At 40.5% G+C, this 21265-nt stretch overlaps 1 protein-coding gene across 5 annotated transcripts in view; it reads right to left on the bottom strand.

The window, feature by feature from the left end:
* Ago2 (argonaute RISC catalytic component 2) overlaps positions 1-21265 on the bottom strand; it is a 120647-nt gene that overhangs the window by 47084 nt on the left and 52298 nt on the right. For 4 of the 5 annotated variants that reach the window (XM_063231018.1, XM_063231019.1, XM_063231017.1 and 1 more), the window contains exon 3: positions 5964-6084. In XM_063231018.1, coding sequence (XP_063087088.1) covers positions 5964-6084 — 121 coding nt within the window. Of the gene's footprint in view, positions 1-5963; positions 6085-8573; positions 8734-21265 lie in introns of all 5 variants that reach the window. The other variant, XM_063231020.1, reaches the window with a different exon arrangement.

Here is a 21265-nt window from a genome sequence, read left to right as displayed (position 1 = left end):
GTAGATAGGCCATAGTAGCTAAAAAGTGTTCATGTTAAGATTATCACTACAGGGGCCAGGAGTTTAGCTCAGCAGCGTAAGTGCCTGTTTGGCAAACACGAAGTTGTGAGTTCAATTCCTGGTACCAAAAAAGAAAAAAAAAATGTTATCACTAAAATGCAAAAAATTTATTTCCATATCTGTAGACAATATGCAGGCTCCTTATCGTCCCTAACAATACATGCCTAACAACAATCTGTGACCCCTGCATTCTGCTAGTTCTCAGGTTTAAGGGACTATTAAGACTAGGCTGTTTCCAGTGGGAATCAGCTCACAGCTTCTCACAGTCATTAAATTACTGGTTTTTCCTGGGTTTATTAAAGCACAAAGGATGATCCAAATAGATGGTAAATGTTTAAGCTTTTAAAAATGTATTATAGAAAAAGACACATTGACATTAACCATAGTTAAAATGCTCCCGTTTGCTTTAACACACTTCCCCACCATTCCTGCCACTTTCTGAAGCAGTTCTGGAAGTCTTTTGTGAATGCCTTTATGACGTGTGATTAAAAAATAAGGGATGCTGCTGCTGAGTCTCCATCCAACAGAGACCAGGCTTGCAGAAATATTATAATATGGCCTCATTCACCTTATTCACCAGATCTGGCATCATGTAACTTCTGGCTCTTCCCCAAAGCAAAATCATCAGAAAAGATAAACTTTTTGAATCAACTGAGGATACTAAGAAAGCCATGACAATGCAACTAAAGATACCCACAAGGCTGGGCATGGTGCCACATGCCTGTAACCCCAGTACTCAGATTACTGTGAATTTGAGGCCAGCCTGTACTACAAACTCTGAACTGCACAGTGAAATCCAGGCTCAAAATCATGAAAATGCCAGGTGTGGTAGCACATGCCTGTAATCCCAGCACCTGGGAGGCTGAGGCAGGCACAAATCCTTGCAAGTTTGAGACTAGCCTGGGCTACAAAATGAGCTTAAGACCAACCTGAACTGCACAGGGAGACCCTGTCTTGAACCAAAGACCCCCCCCAAAAAAAATAAATAAATAAAGCACTTCCATGGATTGCCACCTAAGGCAGAAACTCCAGGTATGACATCCATTTTACCAACTGGTCCAGTAAGACTAAAGGGTCCTAGGGTGTCTCTCTGCCTTCTCTCTGACCAGACTGTCATCTCACAGAGGAGCCCCCCATAATCATGACTGCAGAGGGAAAAGAAACTAGCCTATTGCTGGACCTTAGCGCATGTCTCCTAAGTCCTTATTTCATTCATTGCCTTCCTTCCAGCCATCATATTTCAGTGAAAGGAACCACTGGAGAGGAGGTAACGTGTTGTTTCTCACAACCATTAGGGTATAACTAAGATGACTTTCTTTTTTACACATTCCTTTTTCATTATCCCTGAAAGTTCAGTTTTCTGTCTGGGGAGAGATACCTTATCTTGCTTGAATACTGTAATATACATGCACCCAGATTAGGTACACTACCTCCCACTCAGGGAGATAGTCATAAATAAGTAGAGATAGAAATAAATTCTGAAGTATGGGCAACAAAAGGTAAAATAGGAAGAGCAATAAGCTGCCCCAGTACAAATACATCTCAAAGATCTACTTTTCCCCACTGGAGACAATAGCCTCTAACTTTCTAAGGCCTGAGGTTAAGAGAACTACTGCTTATAACTACTGCTTATAACAACTTAAGAGCACACACTCAAACATTGTAACAGCCCTGCAACACTCTAACCTTTCAAGTTCAAAACCTAGTGGGGAATGGAGGTTGGTACAGGACCACAGATTTGTAAATGAGGCAGTAGTGCCCACTTACCTAGTGGTACCTAAACTGTACAGTCTTTTCTCAGATCCTGGAAGACGCTGGTCAGTTTTCAACGTTAGATTTAGATGTCTTCTTTTGCACTCCTTTACATAGTTTCATTTTCTTTCTGCCTTTGAAAACCCTTGTGACCAGGTCTCTCAATTGACTTGAACTGTGCTTCCTCAAGGGTTCAGAGACAGATATCATCTTTTTGGTCAAATGCTTTCCCATAACTCAGCGTGTTCTGAATTTTCCCTAAGTCATGGTCTTGTATGTAGATGATATACTGTTATATGCCCTCTCTCTAGAAGAATTCCTGTGAGTCCTCTAGAAGAGCTCTCCAGTCAAGGTACCCATGTTCTCCTGAATTTTTAGCAGACAGAGGTTAATAAGGTCTCCAGGCTTAGGTTACAACTTTGCAGCCTTGAGGTAAAACATTTGGGTCTTGTCATATCTAAGGGAAACTGGAGGCTGAGGGAAGAGAGCATTAAACCAATCCTTTCATCCTACAATCCAGGACCCTAAAGCAACTAAGGGGATTCCTAGGAATTACAGGTTTTTGTCACCTTTGGATAGCAGAGTATGGTAAAACCACATGGCTCCTTAATAAGTTTATAAAGAAAGCCCAGGGGCTGGAGATTTAGCTCAGTTGTGTAAGTGCCTGCTTAGCAAATGTGAGGCTGTGAGTTCAATCCCTGGTACAAAAACAAAAAAAGCTCAAAAGGCAGATACCATATTTCCAATCTGCATTCCAGAAGCTTAAACAGGGTCTCCTAAATGCTCCAGCACTGAGGATGGCTTTGGAAGTACTTATGCAGGATCAAGGACCTGGTCAACGACCTGTAGGGCACCTAAATAATGAATCAGAATTGTAGAAAGGGATGGCCTGTGTACCTTAGAGCTGTGGCTGCCAATCTCTTCTGGTATTGAAGGCATCCAAACTGATCTTAAACAAAGATCTCACTGTATATACACCTCTCAATGTAGCAGAACTTCTTTCTCCCAAAGGGAACTGATGGCTAACAGACAACCAAATTCTTAAATACTAGGCAGACTCTGCTTCTAAAAGGACCAGCCATTCAAATAAAGACATGATCCTCCTTAAACCCTGCCACGTTTCTACCAGAGAAAGAAGAAATTGAGTGAAAGGCATAATTGCAAATAGGCAATTCTCCATATGTATACAGCCAGAAGACCTGTTAGACACACCCCTTACTGATTTGACCCTCTTCTGTGATGGCAGTTCCTGCATGGAAAATAGGACAAGAAAGGCAGGGTAGGCAGCAGTGACTCTGTACCAGACATTTGAAAGTTGCTCATTTGCCCTTGGGACAAGTGCCCAGCTAACAGAACTCACAGCTCTGACAAGGGCTTTACAACTCAAGTGAAGGACAGAAAGTCAGTATTTTCACTGATGATGATTATATGTGGCTAACTGCAGCTAAGTACAGGATAATTTAGTAGAAAGATTCTCTTCTGTTGGGAACAACAACAACAAAAAATCACTTCTAGTCTTACTGGCCTATTTCTACTAAATACCTGAGATGGACAGACACTCCTCAAGCAGTGTACAGGATGAAGATAGGTTTGCAACATACTGGATTAATCATCTTGGCATTACATGGAAAGCCCCAGGAGCACTCACTAGTCCTGTGGAAGTAATCTGTGGCCTTGGCTACCCCCTGAATGAACAGGGAGATGCACGCTGGGATTTGCATGGTTACAAGGCAGGAGAGTCAAAAAGTATCAACAAACCTGCAAAGTGGGCCAGGGATATAGCTCAGTGGTACAGCACCTACCAGGCAAGCACAAGGTCAGGAATTTGATTCCCAGTAGAAAAAAAACCCTGCAAACTTACCCTATGACACCAATGGTCTGCAAGTATGTTCTACTGGTACAATCATTTGGCCTCTACCTTTAGCCCTTTCTACAGGATGCCCTGCAAGACATCAAAGCCTTCACTATCTACACTCAGTGGGCCACAAATGACACTTGGACTGGTGTCTCTCTCCTAAATGAAGAAGTAAAATTAGTAAGGCAAGTAATCCTCCAAAATCAGGTGGCGTTAGACATCTTAACAGAAGCACAAGGGGGTACTTGTATAATTATAAAAGCTAAGTGTCGTATGTACATTCCTGATCCTTCTGCTAGTATCTGGATGACTGTTTAAGATATTAAACAACAGGTTAATGCCATGTCAGATTCTGAAATTCAATGGACTTTCTCCTTTTCCAATTTGTGGGAGGCTATTACTGGCTCTTCCAGGTGGAAACATTTGTTGGTTGTATTTGTAATAGTCTTGTTGTCTTATTGTTTGGCCCATTCATACTGTTTCTTTGGCCTTGTCTCCCCCAGATGTAAAGCAATGTACATAACTAAGATGAGAGCTTCTGGTGTCTACTGAGGGCTGTTAGACAGACCTTCTGTGGGGTGTCTCTGATAGCTGATCACAACTATGTCCCCTTGAAGTAGTCAGAATGATCTTTGTCCAGGTTTTTGTCCCTCTCCCCTCACGGCAGTTAGAGGTACTTTTTCAGAGGGGGAAGTATTATAGATAGTTAAGTTAGTTAGATATAGTATAGGCAGTTGGACAGGGCGAGGTCCTTGAGGGAGTCAGTGCAGAGGAATAGAACACATCAAAACTGTGGCTGGAGGTGCATCTGAAGACTAAAGTCACAATGGCCAGATTTACATATTTACATGCTTCCCTAAGGGATAAATGGAAGTGTGAAACTAATGGTACCACTCTTTTTGAGATTGTCTATATAATAAACCATTATTTCATTAGGGATGGGTCATCCTGTCCCACCCACTAAAACTATGACTAAGACTAAAACTTAATATAGGACTAAAACTACAATACATTATCAACCAAGGTTAGTAATGTTACCCACATGCCCTTGCTCCCACTGAATTAATATTACCTGAGCAACTATACTTGTAATTTTAGTTTGATCATAATTTTGTCCCACGTACCCACCTTATGATTTTGCTCTATAAAACTTTGAGAAGTGAGTTTGTTGGCAATCCATTCAGGCCCTTTCTGTCTTTTAGGAGCTATTCCTATTCCCCTATCTTTTTCCCCAGTAAGTTTTCCTAAAAATGTCCAGAACTGCCTTAGAAAGTGGCAAAAAGGATGTGATGTGTGTTCCAAATGAGACAATGTTTTGAGGGGGATTTATGGCAATGTCTTACTGTAATCATTCTTTGAAATTTAAGCTTTCACTGCATTTTTTGATCATATTGTATATGTAAAGGGATTATTCTAAACTGCTGTTCTACTTACAAATGCCTACCATCACCCTAGAGAAGAACATTTGCTGAAAGATGGTGCAAAAGAGTGGTAACTTCTAAGTAGAAATTTTATTACTTTTTAATTAAAGCCATGATAAAGCTAATAAGATGTGACATTTTAATATAAGCACTACTCTGGGTTCGTTAATTATTATGGTTTATGTTTGGATGCCCCCAAGCCTCATGCTGTCATGGAGGTGGCTGAATGTAGCATTTGTGACTGGTCTGTTGTCTAGTGCTAGGATTGGTCATGTGAGTGCTGCACCTGCCCAGGGGCCAGTAACTGGCATAATATAAGGAATGTATATTCCTTATATACGTGCCTTTTTATATATTGCCCTTTTTTTGCCCTTTTTGCTCTGGTCACTTGGAGCTGTCATAAACAGTTAAACCTCAGCCCTATCACCAGCCTGGAGCCAGCTGAGTATGTGAAACTTCCAAAAACTTTAAGCTAAATAAATCTTTTCTTCCTTCATTTTGGACAACAGGTATTTTGTTTCAACAAGAATAAAGTAACCAAGACACCAATTTTCCTCATTCTGATTTCAGATGAATCACTGGGTGGTGTAGACTATTAATTTTGTTTTACAGCCAGCAAGATACACACACAAACACATTTTCCTACAAGTCTCATGAGGTGTGTGCATGCATGTGACACATCACCTGCACTGTTTCTGAACAGTTCTCAATGCAATCCCATCATATTAAGGCAGTTTTTATGGATCACCGGATGAAATCAACTGCCCTTTCTCCTAGGTGAAATAACTTACTATGTGATAAGAGGAGTAATTAACTTTATAATCCATCTGAGTTTCATTTTAATCTACTCAGCTTGACCTGATCTGTGGCCTTACCTTATCTCTTCCGATTGGAAGAGGCATAGCTGTGTAAAGATTCTTTCTTCCATCAAACACTGGTTTCCGATCCCCAAAGATCTGTGTTTTAAAGTGCTGGACCATATGTTCCACTATTTCCCTGAAAAAAGATAGAATTCAAGCAAAACAATGTCAGTAAAACCAGAGACAAAGTACACTTGGATGGCATTTTTCTGACACTAGTTTTAAGCAATGTTATAAAACTTGAATTTCCCTTTAGTAATGTGACTTTTGACTCTTGTATGACAAACTGACCTAGAGTCAGTCTGTTTATTATGCTTTTTCACACTGAAAACTTTCTAACATCTATGCAAGCAGATAACAGCCTTCCAAGGCTCCAGGAGACACTAAAGTATGGCACTGATGGAAGTTTCATTCCACGGGTCCAATTAAACATGCTTTTCTGCCAGGACTTGCAGGCTCTCCTATGCATACCCATTCCTTGCCCCACTGACACAAGGGTTAGCCTCAGATGGGACTTGACCTTTGGTGCTCCTGAGATCACTGAAATGTGCCCTGGGTGTCTGCACCCCTTCTGCTGTGGCTCCAGAATGAAGGAACTTGACTCTCAGTCCAATCCAGCCTTCCCTGATTAGCCCAACAAACCAAGCCCACCTGTGGAGTCACAGCCTCTATTGCTGTAAGGAACTGAGTTTTGGGCACTATGGGTCCCTTAGTACTACCAAGGAATCCTGCTGAACACTCACTTACAATGAACCTGAAACCTCTCCTTCACTCACCAAACCTCCTCCTGGCTCCTATAATGAGGCAAAGGACAAAAAGATCCTCAGAGCCTCCATCCTTCCTAGGAAACTGGCACTCTGGGGGAATACTGAAGAGGAGACCAATATGGCCAGGGTAGAGAACACCTAGTGGACCTTTGTGGAGATGCAGCCTGTGCTTTGCTCTGCTAGAACAATGTTTTTGGGGAACAGAACCTGAGATATGTCTCAGGATACAACATTCCATCTCCCCAGAGGAGGCATAGTTAACTTTATAATCCACCTGAGTCCCAGAGGAGGAGGCAAGGGGGCTGGGAAGTTTGTCCTTACTCAAACTGTCCAGCTAGTGTTCAATTAGCCATAAGTGTGTATCTGGATCTAGATACTCTAACCCCAGAACCAGTGGTCTAAGGAATACCTGTAGCATAAAGTTGTCTCCTGGAGGTCATCCTTGAGGCCATGGGCACACTATGCCTTGGGGACCTATGTGTTTGATGGAACTTCAAGGTCAGAGGCCAGCCAGCAAGGTCTGTGAGAAGCAAGCCAGGGGATGTGCCAAGTAGATGCCAAGATATTATGGCTAGTGCCTACATGTCCCCGCGCAAAGCCTCAGGGGGTCGTGTGTGGGGCTTTATAGAGGTAGCTGGATTTAGGCTGTGTGAGGCTGGGATTAGGGGTATGTGACTACTAAATTAGTCCATTGGTTTATCGTAGTTCTGGGTGTGGATAATGGGAAGGCTCACCCTGGGTATGAGTGGCACCACTCAGTAGGCAAGTAGCTTGGAACAGACAAAAGGGAGAGGTAGGATGCTGCTGCTATTGTTAATTGCTGCTTGCTATCATCTGCCTGCCCTACTTTGCCATGGACTGTTTCCCCTCTGTGATGCCCCTCTGCCATGTCACCCTGCCTTGGAATGGGCCAGCTACAGACTGAAAACTCTGTAAACTATAAGCCAAAATAAACCTTTTCTTCTCTAACTTTAAGTGTTGTGTATTTTATTTCAGCAATGAGAAAACCTGTGGTGATGAAGGCAAGAGGTACAGAGCAAACAGAGCACCAGACACACACCCATGCACAGAAGGCCAACTGATTTACCCAGCAAAACGGAGAGCAGGGCACACTTTTCATCAACCTAGGGAGGGTATCCAGTGCTCAAAGAAAGCGTACAACCCCAGAACATTTGGAGCATCTCGCCACACTGATTCAGCTCTGGACATGACCCCTCTCATCGCAAGCACCAACAGGGCAGGCACGTACTAGATGAGTGAAGGGACTGCTCAGTTTTGACTGATAGGCATCACCTCAATGGGCCATAAGTTATCCCTGCCAGGTGGCAAGCAGAGAGCACTGCCCAAAACCTGGACATATGCTACTAAGACAGCACGCCTAAGACCCACACACTGCCCTCATGCCACAGTAGCCTACTTCATGGGAGAGAAGGTAGGACTATGTTGTGGAAGGTGTAACAGAAATAGGATGTTTAACCATTGTGTTGGAATGGTGACCAACTGCCTAGTTAACAAGGATCCTACCCTTCGTAAGCACCACTAATTCGCACATGCTTGGCAGAGAATTCATTCTTTCTTTTAATACTTGTGAATAGGAGCTGGGTATGGTGGTGTATGCCTGTATTGGAAAGCCGAGGCAAATCTGAGCCTAGCCTGGGTAACTTAGTGAGAGCCTGTCTGAAAATGGAAAGAAAAAGGGTGTGTGCGCTCTGGTGATATAGCTCTGTACTGGTTGATACACAGTGTCAATGTGAGAAGTTTAGAAGCTTAACTGACTCAGGAGCCAGCGTCCTCACTTTACAAACACCCTGAGCCTGAGCAAGGGACGGCACAGAGATTGTGTGAGGGCTATACTCACCCTAGGGTGGACAGGTGGCTTACAATGTAAGTGAGGAAAGGGGCTTGTTCCACCCTTTTGCTCTTGTGGCCTTTGCTGTCTTCTGCTGCCAAGAATGGTTACCCCTTACAGTGCCATCCTGCCTTGGAGCCAACTTATTATGGGTTGAAGACTCCACAAACTGTGAGATAAACAAATATTTCCATCTTTAATTTTGAGTGTTGGATATTTGGTCTCAGCACTGAGAGAAAAGTAACTAAGACAAGCTCAATGCAAAGATGTTGGGTTTAATTTCTAGTAAGGAAAAGGTTAAAAAGAAAGGAAAGGATGCCCAGGAGAACATGGCAGACAGATACAGCAGCCACGGAGGCTCTCTGAGATTGCCAGCTTAGACTCCAAGAATGATGCGGTATGAGGAGTCCTAAGCAAGGGGAGATATACCCTGCCAACCCAAGAACCAACTAAGCTGAGAGAAACCAACTGGAAATGCAATCCTGGTGCTATAACTGGAACAGATAAAATCTCAGCGCAGAAGCTGGAACCCGTGCCTCTGGAAGCCGTGATTTGAATTTCCTGCTGCCGCTGCTGTGTCTGAATTGGCACAGCAGGGAGAGACATGCGAAAGCTCTGAGAGCAGGAATCGGCAAACCAAACAGAGTTGAGAGCGGGACTGGTGGGGAGCCCTGCATCGACCTGCAGTGAGTGAGAGGAACGGGACCCTTTCATAGACCAGGAGGCTCCAACAGAGGACATTCTGGGACTGGGCAGACTAGTCAGAACAGGACGCTGCAGCAACTTTAGTCGCATATTCCCCTCTCAAGTGGGACTGGTAGGGAGCACTTGGCCTAGGTGACGCCACAGACTAAGACCTAGCAGGCTAGCCCAAACCAGGTCCCAGCGCCTGGCAGTGTACCCTAGCAGTGAAGCCTTCAGTAGGTTGACTGGAGGGGTGGGCCCAGCAGAGGCTGCGCAGGTCTGTGTCTCCCTAGTACACTGCAGTGGGCAGGAACACCTACCTGACGGATTGAAACAAACTGTAACAGACAAAGAGAAAAAAAAAAAAAACTGGGCCTCCTATATACGCTTGTATGGAAGGAACAAAAATATGGGAAGAGGGAGCAACAAGAAAGGGTCCTCAGTCCCAATTCCTGAGAACACTGATCCAGAAAAGGTAAATGCAAAGGAGAATGAGGACAGAAAACATGCAATATCAGACACAACACCAACAGACATAAAGCGATATCTCTGGAGCCTCATAGGCGAGTTCAAACGTGAAGTATTTAACGAAGTAAAGCAAGATATAAGTAGAATAGTTAGAGAAATGCTAAGTAACGCCCAAGAAAAAAACAGATGGTGGAATGGAAGAACAGAAAAAAAGGGGAGAATTGTTTGATGGAGAAAATAGAGAAAACACAGAATACGTGAAGCAGGTTCAAAGAGATTACCAGGAAACTAAAAACTCTATTGAAAGCTGGCATAACAGCTTGAAAGAAACTAAGGATAGATTATCGGAACTGGAGGACAGATTTGTAATGTGGGAGAATGAAATGAAAAGCTTCTTAAAAATAACGAGGAAACAAACAGCAATAATACAAAGGCTAGAAGACGATAAGAGGATCTATAACTTAAGAATTAAGAACATAAAAGAAGAAACAGGGACATAAACAAATGAACTACAAAAGCTATTCACAGAAATAATCCAGGAGAATTTCCCTAATTTAGCAAATGGTGAAGATATTCAGATGTATGAGGCATACAGGACCCCAGCCACCTACAACCCAAACAGAGCTACACCCAGGCATATAATAATCAAAAGTCCAGAAATACAATATAAGAACAGAATACTAAAAGCCGTCAGAGACAAGAAACAGATCACTTACAAGAAAATACCCATCAGAATTACAGCAGACTTCTCGGCACAAACCATCAAATCACAAAGAGCGTGGGGGGAAATAATACAAGCTTTGAAAGATAATATCCTCCAACCAAGATTGATATATCCTGCACAACTATCCCTAGAAATTGATGGAAAAACAAGGTGCTTCCAGGATAAAGAGGAACTAGGGGATTTTGCAACCACCAGTTCAACTCTACAGAGAATACTGCAGGATATTCTAAAAAAGAAAAATACCAAGATTCCAGAAAAGTGGCAGAGATGCCACAATGAATGGAGCAGAAAGAGAAATGAAGAAGACAAACTGACAACTAATGACAGAAAAAGAGCTCAACAGAAATAAGGCAGAGAAGGTTGGATGGTAGAAACATCTATTTTGGAGAAAACAAGACATCATAATAGCTAGTGCTGATTTAATATCATTTTGTTTTGAAGTCCCATAAGCTTTTGTTCTTCTGTCTCCATCGGTCTTAAAATGTTTTATCTTATTGGATTTTATTATATGTGATAATATAAACAAGAACTTTTATAGACAAGGAGATTATACAGAAACCATTGTTCATTTTCTGTTAGTTGATTCTAAATACCCTGTAATACTGTCATTCTCTTGAACAGTTTTACATTGTCTTGATATGTTTGATGCTACAGTATACGAAGTTACAGTATACAAAGTTATACTCAAAGATTTAAAGGAAAGAGACACTATGGTAACTACTTTTATGTCGGGATTATCTTGTGGTGAAACACTATTTTGCTTAAATGGTTATGTTTTGATCTGCGCTGTTTTATTGTTATGCCGTCTTTTATCTCAATCTCCTTTTTTTATTATTTACTTTTTCATTTTTATCCTTTTAATTAAGGGAAAAATAAATAAAAAATAACAGGATATATTATAGTAACCCGCTTTGATCTCCAATTAACTTGATTTGAAAGCCTGTATTGCTCTCACCATCTTGTTTTGACTGATTTTCCTCTATTCTGTTTTGCTTGATAGTACCAAGTTCGAAAGTATAGGCAACAACTGTGAAGACAATAAGATTCATTAGGATGCCAATTCTGTTTGACTATTATCTTCTTTTGAAGTCCTCTAATGTCTCCGATATTTTGGTTTTATTCTTTACTGTTTTGTTCAATTTTATTATAACTGATATATAGGCAATTCTTTTTAAGATAGCAAGAGGCACTAGGGTAAGGACTGTTGATCACCTTGTATTTCGTTTTTACATTATGTATTATGTCCATTCTTTTGATTTCATTGACTCTGTTCTGTTATGTCACATTTGGTTTTACTGTCTTCAAAAAAACTAGTAAGAACTGTGGGAGTAATAAAACCCAAAATGTGTAATTGTCATTGTACAAAAGAGAGGAAAAGAAGGTGCTCTAAAGGATATAACTGCATGTGTATTTAAGTATATAAGATAGATAACCATATTACTGAATTTTGTTGCATCATTGAACAGAACTGTTTGCAGTCTCACTGTTTGAATGTCCACTTTAATATGCTTTAATTTTGTAACTTGCACAACTATTTCTAAGATGACAATATGTAATCCATTAACTAGTGATTTCCTACTGTTTATTTTTTCTGAAATTCTGTATAACTTGTACCCTTTTTGTTTTGTTTTTTCTTTTTCTCTTTAAATAAAATTTAAAAAAAGAAAAGAAAAGAAAGTGTTCTCACCACTAAACCTGAGAGGAGGGTGACATCAGCAAATCCATTAGCACTTCCTATCTGTCAAGTACTTGATGTGGAACAACTTACTTTGTTCTCAAAATAACCTGGCAGGTAGACACTCATTTCTACTTCACACCTGAAGCACAGAGCAACCTGGGACCACCACAAAGCATGGGTGCATTCACCCCTGGGCTCTCTTGTGATCCCCACACAACACGGCTGTGGAACAACTTGGTGATCCAAGCTGCTACACAGCCAACAACAGCTCCCTGTTAGCTGGTTTGTTGTTTTTGCCATTGTTGTAGAAGGGTTTTTTTTCCGTTAATTTCTAATTGTGCAGATTTTGTGTTCATGAGTTCTCATTGTAAGACAAGCTAAGCCTGCTTAGACTACTCATTACAAATCCTTCTCAGGACACTTACTGTGTTCAACCTACTTTTCATAAACACACATGCACATAAAAATAATCCATTTGTGATTTTTTATCAATATGGTATCAACCACATAGTCCCAGAGCTTGCTGTTTTCCTATTACATTTCCTAGAGATCTTTTCTGGTCACTACATACAATGTGGCCATGAAGTCTAGGGACACAGATATTATTTAACCATGTGCCATTATATAATATCACAAGTCATCTGCTACAGTTCCCAGTTTCTGACTGAGTGGTTATACTCTAAAGCTTCATCCATGATGTCACTAGTTGTACAGAATTTTGCAGTACCCTATGATTCATTTAATCATTCCCTACTAACATTTAGGTGGTTTTCCCCCCTTGAGATTAAAATATTACAGCTGATATCCCAACATATCAGGAATACTTAGAAGTAGAATTAGCAGATCAAAAGGTACTTTGGCTAGGGCAGTACTAGGGATTAAATCCAAGGGTACTGTACCACTGAGATACATCTCTGGCCTGTTTTATATTTTATTTTGGGACAAGGTTTCACTAAGTGGCCCAAAGTGGCCTCAAACTTTTGATCCTCCTGTCTCAGTCCTGAGTAGCTGGGATTTCAGCCATGTGCTGCTACATCCAGCTCCTAATATTTTTATTTTAATGTGCACAGCCAACTGCCTTCTTAAAAGCCCACCAGTGATGGCAACCCTTTTAGAGACAGAGTGCCCAAACAGCAACCAAAACCCCACTTACTTATCACAAAATGCCAATGGTGCAATTAAAACTGAATACTGAGGTTTTAGTTTAGAAAAAAAAAAAAAAAAAACTGTTATGTGATGTGCAGCTGCTGGGGCAACTTGGCTAGTGTGCCAACAGAGAGGTGTGCCCCTGTGGCATACATGCCATAGATTTGTCATCACTGGCCCCGACTCAACACTCAAGTGGCTGGTGAGGAGTCATGGAGCTGAAATGAGAGGCTCCCGGCCCATTACTACGGTAACAGGAGGAAACAGAGGCAATGGCTCCTTCCTATGCCCCTGCACAAAGCCTTGGTATCTGCCAGTGCATGGCACACAGTTTCAGGACCACCATCTTTGCTTTCAGAGACTGCAGTGCCTCAGGAGAGAAACAAGACACTGTGATGGAGGCAGCCATCAGACAGACTTATGCTCAGGCACATGGCACAGCATGAATTCAGTCCTCTGCTGCGTTCCCTTTCCAGAGTCCACCTCTGTAAGGCTGTCTGGCAGCATTGTGGACCCTGGGCAGACTCCTCCTCGCAAAGGGGCAGCAGCTGCACCCAGAGGACACTGGTCTGCTGCTGGAGGGAAGGAGGGGGCCAAAGTGCCAGGACACAGGTTTTGCTGTCCAAAAACACACTTGCAGCATTTTGTATACTGCTTTGAACAATTATAATTTTGAGATTGCACCTTCATAGTAAAGTGAAGAAGAATCCCAAAGGTTCACACATTTAATGAGGCAGCAACTCTCAGGATGTCTCAAAGCCTATAGGGAGGGCCATCATCAAGCAGCAGCTCCACCTCTGCTGCTTGCTGCCCTGAGAGCTGAGATGGTTTCTAGGTGGTAAATGCAAAACCTTACAGGTCTAATGACAAAAGAGATGGCGAGCTGTAAAGGTCATATGCTAATCACTGTCAGCCTTCCTTCCCCTGGTGCCAGATGCGGAGCCTCAGCTTCATCTATTTTAGAAAATAAAGTGCCCCAGCATCTAGTCAAAGTCCCCAAATTGTGCAGGCCTTTTCCTGCCTTCATGTTAATTCCAAAAGCATATTCAAAGTCATACATCATACAGATTTCCATCCAGGGAAACTAAACAGTAAACCAACAAGCCCAGGTATGAAGAGTCACAAAGCCTAAGACAGAATGGCAGACTGAGAAAAGATCCTCAGGATAATGTCACCAGCTGTGCTCACCATGCCTGCTAAGAGACTCAGTTTTTGAAGGGACCTCACAGAACTCTCTGTGTGTTTTGGAGTCTTTAAATCTGGTTAGTTTTATAGGTAAAGGAACTGAGTCTTCAGACTTTTTTTCCCATTACAAAGGCTGGAGTAAGGGAAAAGCATTGCAACCAAACAGACCTTTATCCATAATATACCAAACACACTTGGCAATTACTCTGCAACAGAAACTTTTGCGACCCATATGGCAAATGGTTTTGGACCCAACCCTTCCACCCTAAACATCTATAAAAGAGGAGAAAATAAGAGACAGCTGTGTCAGACATTAAACTCAGGCAGCCTAAGATGGTGGTTAAGGAGGGAAGTGCACCATAAGAGTTAAGCCCTGCATCATCCTGCAGTGCTGCTTTCTGTCCAGTAAGGAAAGGAGCCAGGGTCCAGAGCTGCAGAAGAGGCAAATATTACGACAGGGCACCAGAAGACACAACAAACAGACTTCCTCAACATACTGTACATAACATTTAGCAGACAAACTTCACAGTATGTGTGTGACTAAGCCAAAAAATGTGATAGGTAATCTGAGGTCAAGTTGATCAACAAAAGGGATTCACAAACCATATCCAGCAAACATGAGCCACTACAATAAATATTATTGACATTCAAGGTCATCAAGAAAAAGAAATAATCAGAGAACAGATGAGGAATATCATCAAAATGCACTTTATGAGAAAACCAAAAGCAAAATCTACAACTCTGAATATATTATCTAAATAATAAATCACATAGTTAAAATCAGAATAAATGCTAAAGAGACCAAAGTGATCTTGAAGACGAAGTGCCAAAATTATCCCAACTAAAAAAAGAGAGAGGACTATGCTTTTTTAAATCGTAGCCTCACTGACTAGAAGTCAATATCAAATGGTCTAACAGGCATATAATGGCAATTCCAAGGATGAAAAAATGGGGCAGGAGAAAGAAAAGATCTGAAGAAATATTTCTCTTTTCTTGTTTTTTTCCCTCAAATTGTATTTTATCCCATTCCCGTACCCTCCCCTCTTCAAGCCTTCTTCCCCTCCCCATTTACAAAAGCTTTTGTTTCCATTTTTTTCCTTTCTCTTTTTTTCTTTAACTTTTCATGAACGACAACAATTAGATGCAAGAGACAACAAACACCAAGGAGCAAAATTATAAGGAAAGCTACATAGGGGCACATCACAAATAGCAGGAAAGCAAAATTTTGTCCTCATCCTACCCTCTGCCTTTTTCTCTTTTGGTGCCAGAAATCATACCCAGGGCCTTATGCTGCACCACTGCGTTAACCTCTAGCCCAAAGCAAAATTAAAAAAAAAAAAAAAATTAAGAGGAAAGCTGGCTACATTCATACACATTTGTAATCCCAGTGACCTGGGAGACTGAGGCAAAAGGATTGCAAATCCAAAAGCAATTCTGTGAGACTCTGTCTCAAAATAAAATTTATAAAAAGGGCTGGGGATGTAGTTCAATGCAATGGTTCAATCTCCAGTACCACCAAAAATAAAACCTTTACAAATTTACATACATGGAAGCTATTGGAAGAATACTGACTGACATTTTATCAGAAACCAGGGCAGTTAAAGAATGCAACGAGGGCAAGGGAAGGAGCTTGGAGGTAAGAGCACTTGTCTAGCATTCATAAGGCTCAGAGTTTAATCCACAGCACTCCACTTCCCACCAAAAAAAGAACCTAATGACATTAATAAAATACTGGGAAAAACTGTCAAATCAGAATTCTATACCTAGAGCTAGTAATGTAGCTTAGTGGTATAGCACTTATCTAGTGCACAAGGCTCTGGCCCAACACCACAAAGGGAAAAAAACTCTTTATCAAGTAAAAATAGCTTTTAAAAATGAAAATGAAATAAACACATCTGAGCACTTTTTTAAAAACCATAGCAGAACGGATCACTGCCAGACTTACACAAAAACAAAGGTGTCTCCAGGCTGTAGAGAAATAGTACCAAATGAAATACACTGACAAGGACTTCCGGGAGAACATGGCAGATAGATAGCTTTGGAGGCTCTCTGAGAAACCCCACTTAAAATCCAGGAATGGTGCCGGGCGAGAAATCCTAAGCAAGAGGAGATATACTTTGCAGACCCAGAAATGAACTAAACTAAGAGAAACCAACTGGAAACGCAATCCTGATGATATAACAGGAACAGATAAGGTCTCAGTGCAGAAGCTGGACCCCGCGACACTGGAAGCTGCAATTTGAATTTCCTGCAGCCACTGCTGCATCCCAATCGGCATGGCAAGGAAAGAGGTGTGAAACCTCTGAGAGTAGGAAGCAGTGAATGAAGTTGAGAGCGGGACTGGCTGGGAGCCCTGCATCGACCTGCGGTGAGTGAGAGGAATGGGGACCCTTCCATAGAGTAAGAGGCTCCAACAGAGGACATACTGGGACCAGCAGACTAGCTGGAAGACGATGCTGCAGTGACTTCAGTCACATATTCCCCTCTCAAGCGGGATTGGTGGAGAGTGCCTGGCCTGCTTGATGCCACTAACTAAGACCCAGTAGGCTAGCCCAAACCAGGTCCCAGTGCCTGGAGGTGCACCCTAGCAGTGAAGCCTTCGGGAGGTTGACCTGGAGGGGCGGGAACACCTAGCTGGTACAATTCAAACAAACTGTAACCGACAAAAAAAGAAACTGGGCCTCCTATATACACTTGTATAAAAGGAACAAAAAATATGGGAAGAGGGAGCAACAAGAAAGGGTCTTTGGCCCCCACTCCTGAGAAACATGCAATACCAGACATGGCACCAATAGACATAAAGCGCTATCTCCAGAGCCTCATAGACGAGTTCAGGAATGAAGTTATTAATGACCTGAAGCAAGATATAAGTAGAATAGTTCAAGAAGTGCTAAGTAACGCCCAAGAAAAAACAGATGGTGGAATGGAAGAACAAAAAAAAAGGGGAGAATTGTTGTGATGGAGAAAATAGAGAAAGCATAGAATACATGAAGCAGGTTCAAAGAGATTACCAGGAAACTAAAAACTCTATCGAAAACTGGCATAACAGCTTGAAAGAAACTAAGGCTAGATTATCGGAATCGGAGGGCAGTTCAGATATGGGAGCATGAAATGAAAAACTTCTGAAAAATAACAACAACAAAAAAACAGCAACAATAGAAAGGCTAGAAGATGATAAGAGGATCTATAACTTAAGAATTAAGAACATAAAAGAAGTAGGGACACAAACAAATGGACTACAAAAGCTACTCACGGAAATAATCCAAGAAAATTTCCCTAACTTAGCAAAAGATAAAGATACTCAGATGTTTGAGGCATACAGGACCCCGGCCACCTACAACCCAAACAGAGCTACACCCAGGCATATAATAATCAAAAGTCCAGAAATACAATATAAGAACAGAATACTAAAAGCCGTCAGAGACAAGAAACAGATCACTTACAAGAAAATACCCATCAGAATTACAGCAGACTTCTCGGCACAAACCATCAAATCATGAAGAGCGTGGGGGGAAATAATGCAAGCTTTGAAAGATAATAACCTCCAACCAAGATTGATATATCCTGCACAACTGTCCCTAGAAATTGATGGAAAAACAAGGTGCTTCCAGGATAAAGAGGAACTAGGGGAATTTGCAACCACCAATTCAACTCTTACAGAGAATACTGCAGGATATTCTAAAAAAGGAAAATACCAAGATTCCAGAAAGAGTGGCAGAGAGGCCACAATAAATGGAGCAGAAAGCGAAATGAAGAAGACAAACTGACAACTAATGACAGAAAAAGAGCTCAACAGAAACAAGGCAGAGAAGATCGGATGGTAGAAACAGCTATTTTGGAGAAAACAAGACATCATAATAGCTAGTGCTGATTTAGTATCATCTTGTTTTGAAGTCCCATCAAACTTGTATTTTTCTGTCTCCATCGGTCTTAAAAGGTTGTATCTTATTGGATTTTATTATATATGATAATATAAGTAAAAACTTATAGACAAGGAGATTATACAGAAACCATTGTTCATTTTCTGTTAATTGGTTCTAAATACCCTGTAATAATGTCATTCTCTTGAATGGTTTTATAGTGTCTTGATATGTTTTGTGCTATAGTATACAAAGTTATACTCAAAGATTTAAAGGAAAGAGACACTATGGTAACTACTTTTATGTCGGGATTATCTTGTGGTGAAACACTATTTTGCTTAAATGGTTATGTTTTGACCTGCGCTGTTCTGTTGTTATGCCTTCTTTTATCTCAATCCCCCTTTTTTTAAAATTATTTATTTTTCTTTTTATCTTTTTAATTAAGGGAAAAATAAAAAATAGCAGGATACATTATAGTAACCTATTTTGATTTCCTATTAACTTGATTTGAAATCCTGTATTGTCCTCACTATCTTGTTTTGACTGATTTTCCCCTATTCTGCTTTGCTTGATAGTACCAAGTTCGAAAGTAGAGGCAAAACTGTGAAGACAGTAAAATTCATTATGACGCCCATTCCGGCTGACTATTATCTTCTTTTAAACTCCTGTAATGTCTCCAATGTTTTGGTTTTATTCTTTACTATTTTGTTCAATTTTATTATAACTATGATATAGGCAATTCTTTTTAAGATAGCAAGAGGAGGGGTTGGGGATTTAGCTCAGCGGCATAAGCGCCTGCCTTGAAAGCAGGCAGTCGTGAGTTCGATCCCTGGTACCGATAAAAACGAAAAAGACAAAAAAAAAAAAAAAAAAAGATAGCAAGAGGCATTAGGGTAAGGACTGTTGATCACCTAGTATTTTGTTTTTACATTATTATATCCATCCTTCTGATTTGACTGACTCTGTCCTGGTATGTCACATTTGGTTTTACTTTCTTCAAAAAAAAAAAAAAAAAAAAGGTAGTAAGAACTGTGGGAGTAATAAAATCCAAAATGTATAATTGTTATTGTACAAAAGAAAGGAAAAGAAAGTCCTCTAAAGAATATAACTGCATATATATTTAAGTGTATAAGATAGATAACCGTATTACTCAGTTTTGTTGCATCATTGAACAAAACTGTTTGCACTCTGTTTGAAAGTCCACTGTATATGCTTTAATTTTGTAACTTGAACAACTATTTCTAAGATGAGAATATGTAATCTATTAACTAGTGATTTCTTACTGTTTATTTTTTAAATTTTGTATTACTTGTACCCTTTTTCTGTTTTTTTCTTTTTCTCGTTAAATAAAAAGAAATACACTGACAAACAAGAAATAATGATGAAATTTGATATAGCTAATGTGCATGTACATATAATAACTGTCTTAATTGTTTAACAATAACAGCATTGTACTGCAGGATATATATTTACAAGTAAAATTATGAGTGTAAGGAGGACAGGGGAATGGAATTTTTCTATCATTTTATTCTTATGTTTTATAACATTAAAGCCAAGTATACTGTAATTTTTTTTTTTTTAAAGCTGACATCTAGGGGCTGCGGATTTAGCTCAGCGGCATAAGCGTCTGCCTTGCAAGCAGGCAGTCGTGACTTCGATCCCTGGTACCAATAAAAACGAAAAAAGACAAAAAAGAAAAAGTTGACATCTAAAGCAACAAGAGGAACAGTTAAAAGTCAACATAGGAAACAGAATACTTAAAACCATTTGCCAGATGCCAGGGATGAGGTCCACAGAAACAGGGCCACAGAGGAGCTGCAAGTCAAGGAGAGAAGTTTCCTGAAGGACCAGCTGGAGGCATCTTGATGTTGGACTTCAGCCTCCTGCACTGCAGAAGTATAAACTTCAGTTCACAAAAAAGTGATGACTCCAAAAGAACAGAGACACAAGAAAACAGGCACAGAGGGCGAGAAGTACAAAGCTCAGTGGCGGAGCACCGCCTAGCATGCTTAGACGGGGCCACTGCCCAGTGTCCCTCCAAGAAATACAAAGATAACACAGATGGCAAGATGGTAGCCTTCCATGAAACCACGCATAATTATGTACTTAAATTTACATAAACAGAACTCTCCAGCATAAATGCAGGAATTAGGGGGAAAAAAGCAATTTTACTATGTTTTCACTAGAGGAACCAGAATATAATTACATGTGGGAAAAGATATATAAAACAATAAGAATGCTCAGGAGGCTATATTAATAATCAATGAAAATTTCTTTTAAATAAGAATTATTATCGGACATGGTGGCACACACCTGTAATCCCAGTACTGAGCAGGCTGAGACAAGAGGACTGCCATGAGACTGGGGCCAGCTTGGGGTATACAGTGAAGTCAAGGTCAGCCTGAATTACATAGCAAGACCTTGTCTCACAAAACAAAACAAGGAACATTTCCTAATAATAAAAGGGTCAATTTATCATTAAGATACAAGAATTACAGGTGTGTATGCTGCATATTAAATAAAGCTTCAAAATTCATGAAAGAGGAGGAAAGGAAAGAGGAGACATAAAAAGAATGAAGACGTATTGTACAAACTATCTCCCCACAATGAGCGTAACATGAATGTAAGTGTTATAAATTTGAGTAGTGTCAGACAGGCACTGTGCTGCTGAGCTGTATCCCTGGCAACGTAAGCATTATATACAGCAAACGTAATAAAAAACAAAAACAAAAAAGTTTTAAAAGAAATTTTAAGAGTATGAAGCAAAAAAACCCCATAAACTAGAAACAAAATGCAAAACAGAAGATACTGAAGAGATTCACGTTACATTTGAATCCACATTACATTTGAAGCCAAAAAAATCTTATTTTTTATTTATTTTAATTTTTTGAGGTAGGGTCTTCCTATGTAGTACAGTTTGAGTTTAAACTCACTATGTAGTCCACTCTAACTTTGA

The sequence above is a fragment of the Cavia porcellus genome, unplaced genomic scaffold (genome assembly GCF_034190915.1).
Source record: "Cavia porcellus strain 051 isolate PalLab524CR breed Dunkin Hartley unplaced genomic scaffold, mCavPor4.1 scaffold_19, whole genome shotgun sequence".
NCBI classification, from domain to species: Eukaryota; Metazoa; Chordata; class Mammalia; order Rodentia; family Caviidae; genus Cavia; species Cavia porcellus.
This window is presented reverse-complemented; position numbering and strand designations above follow the sequence as displayed.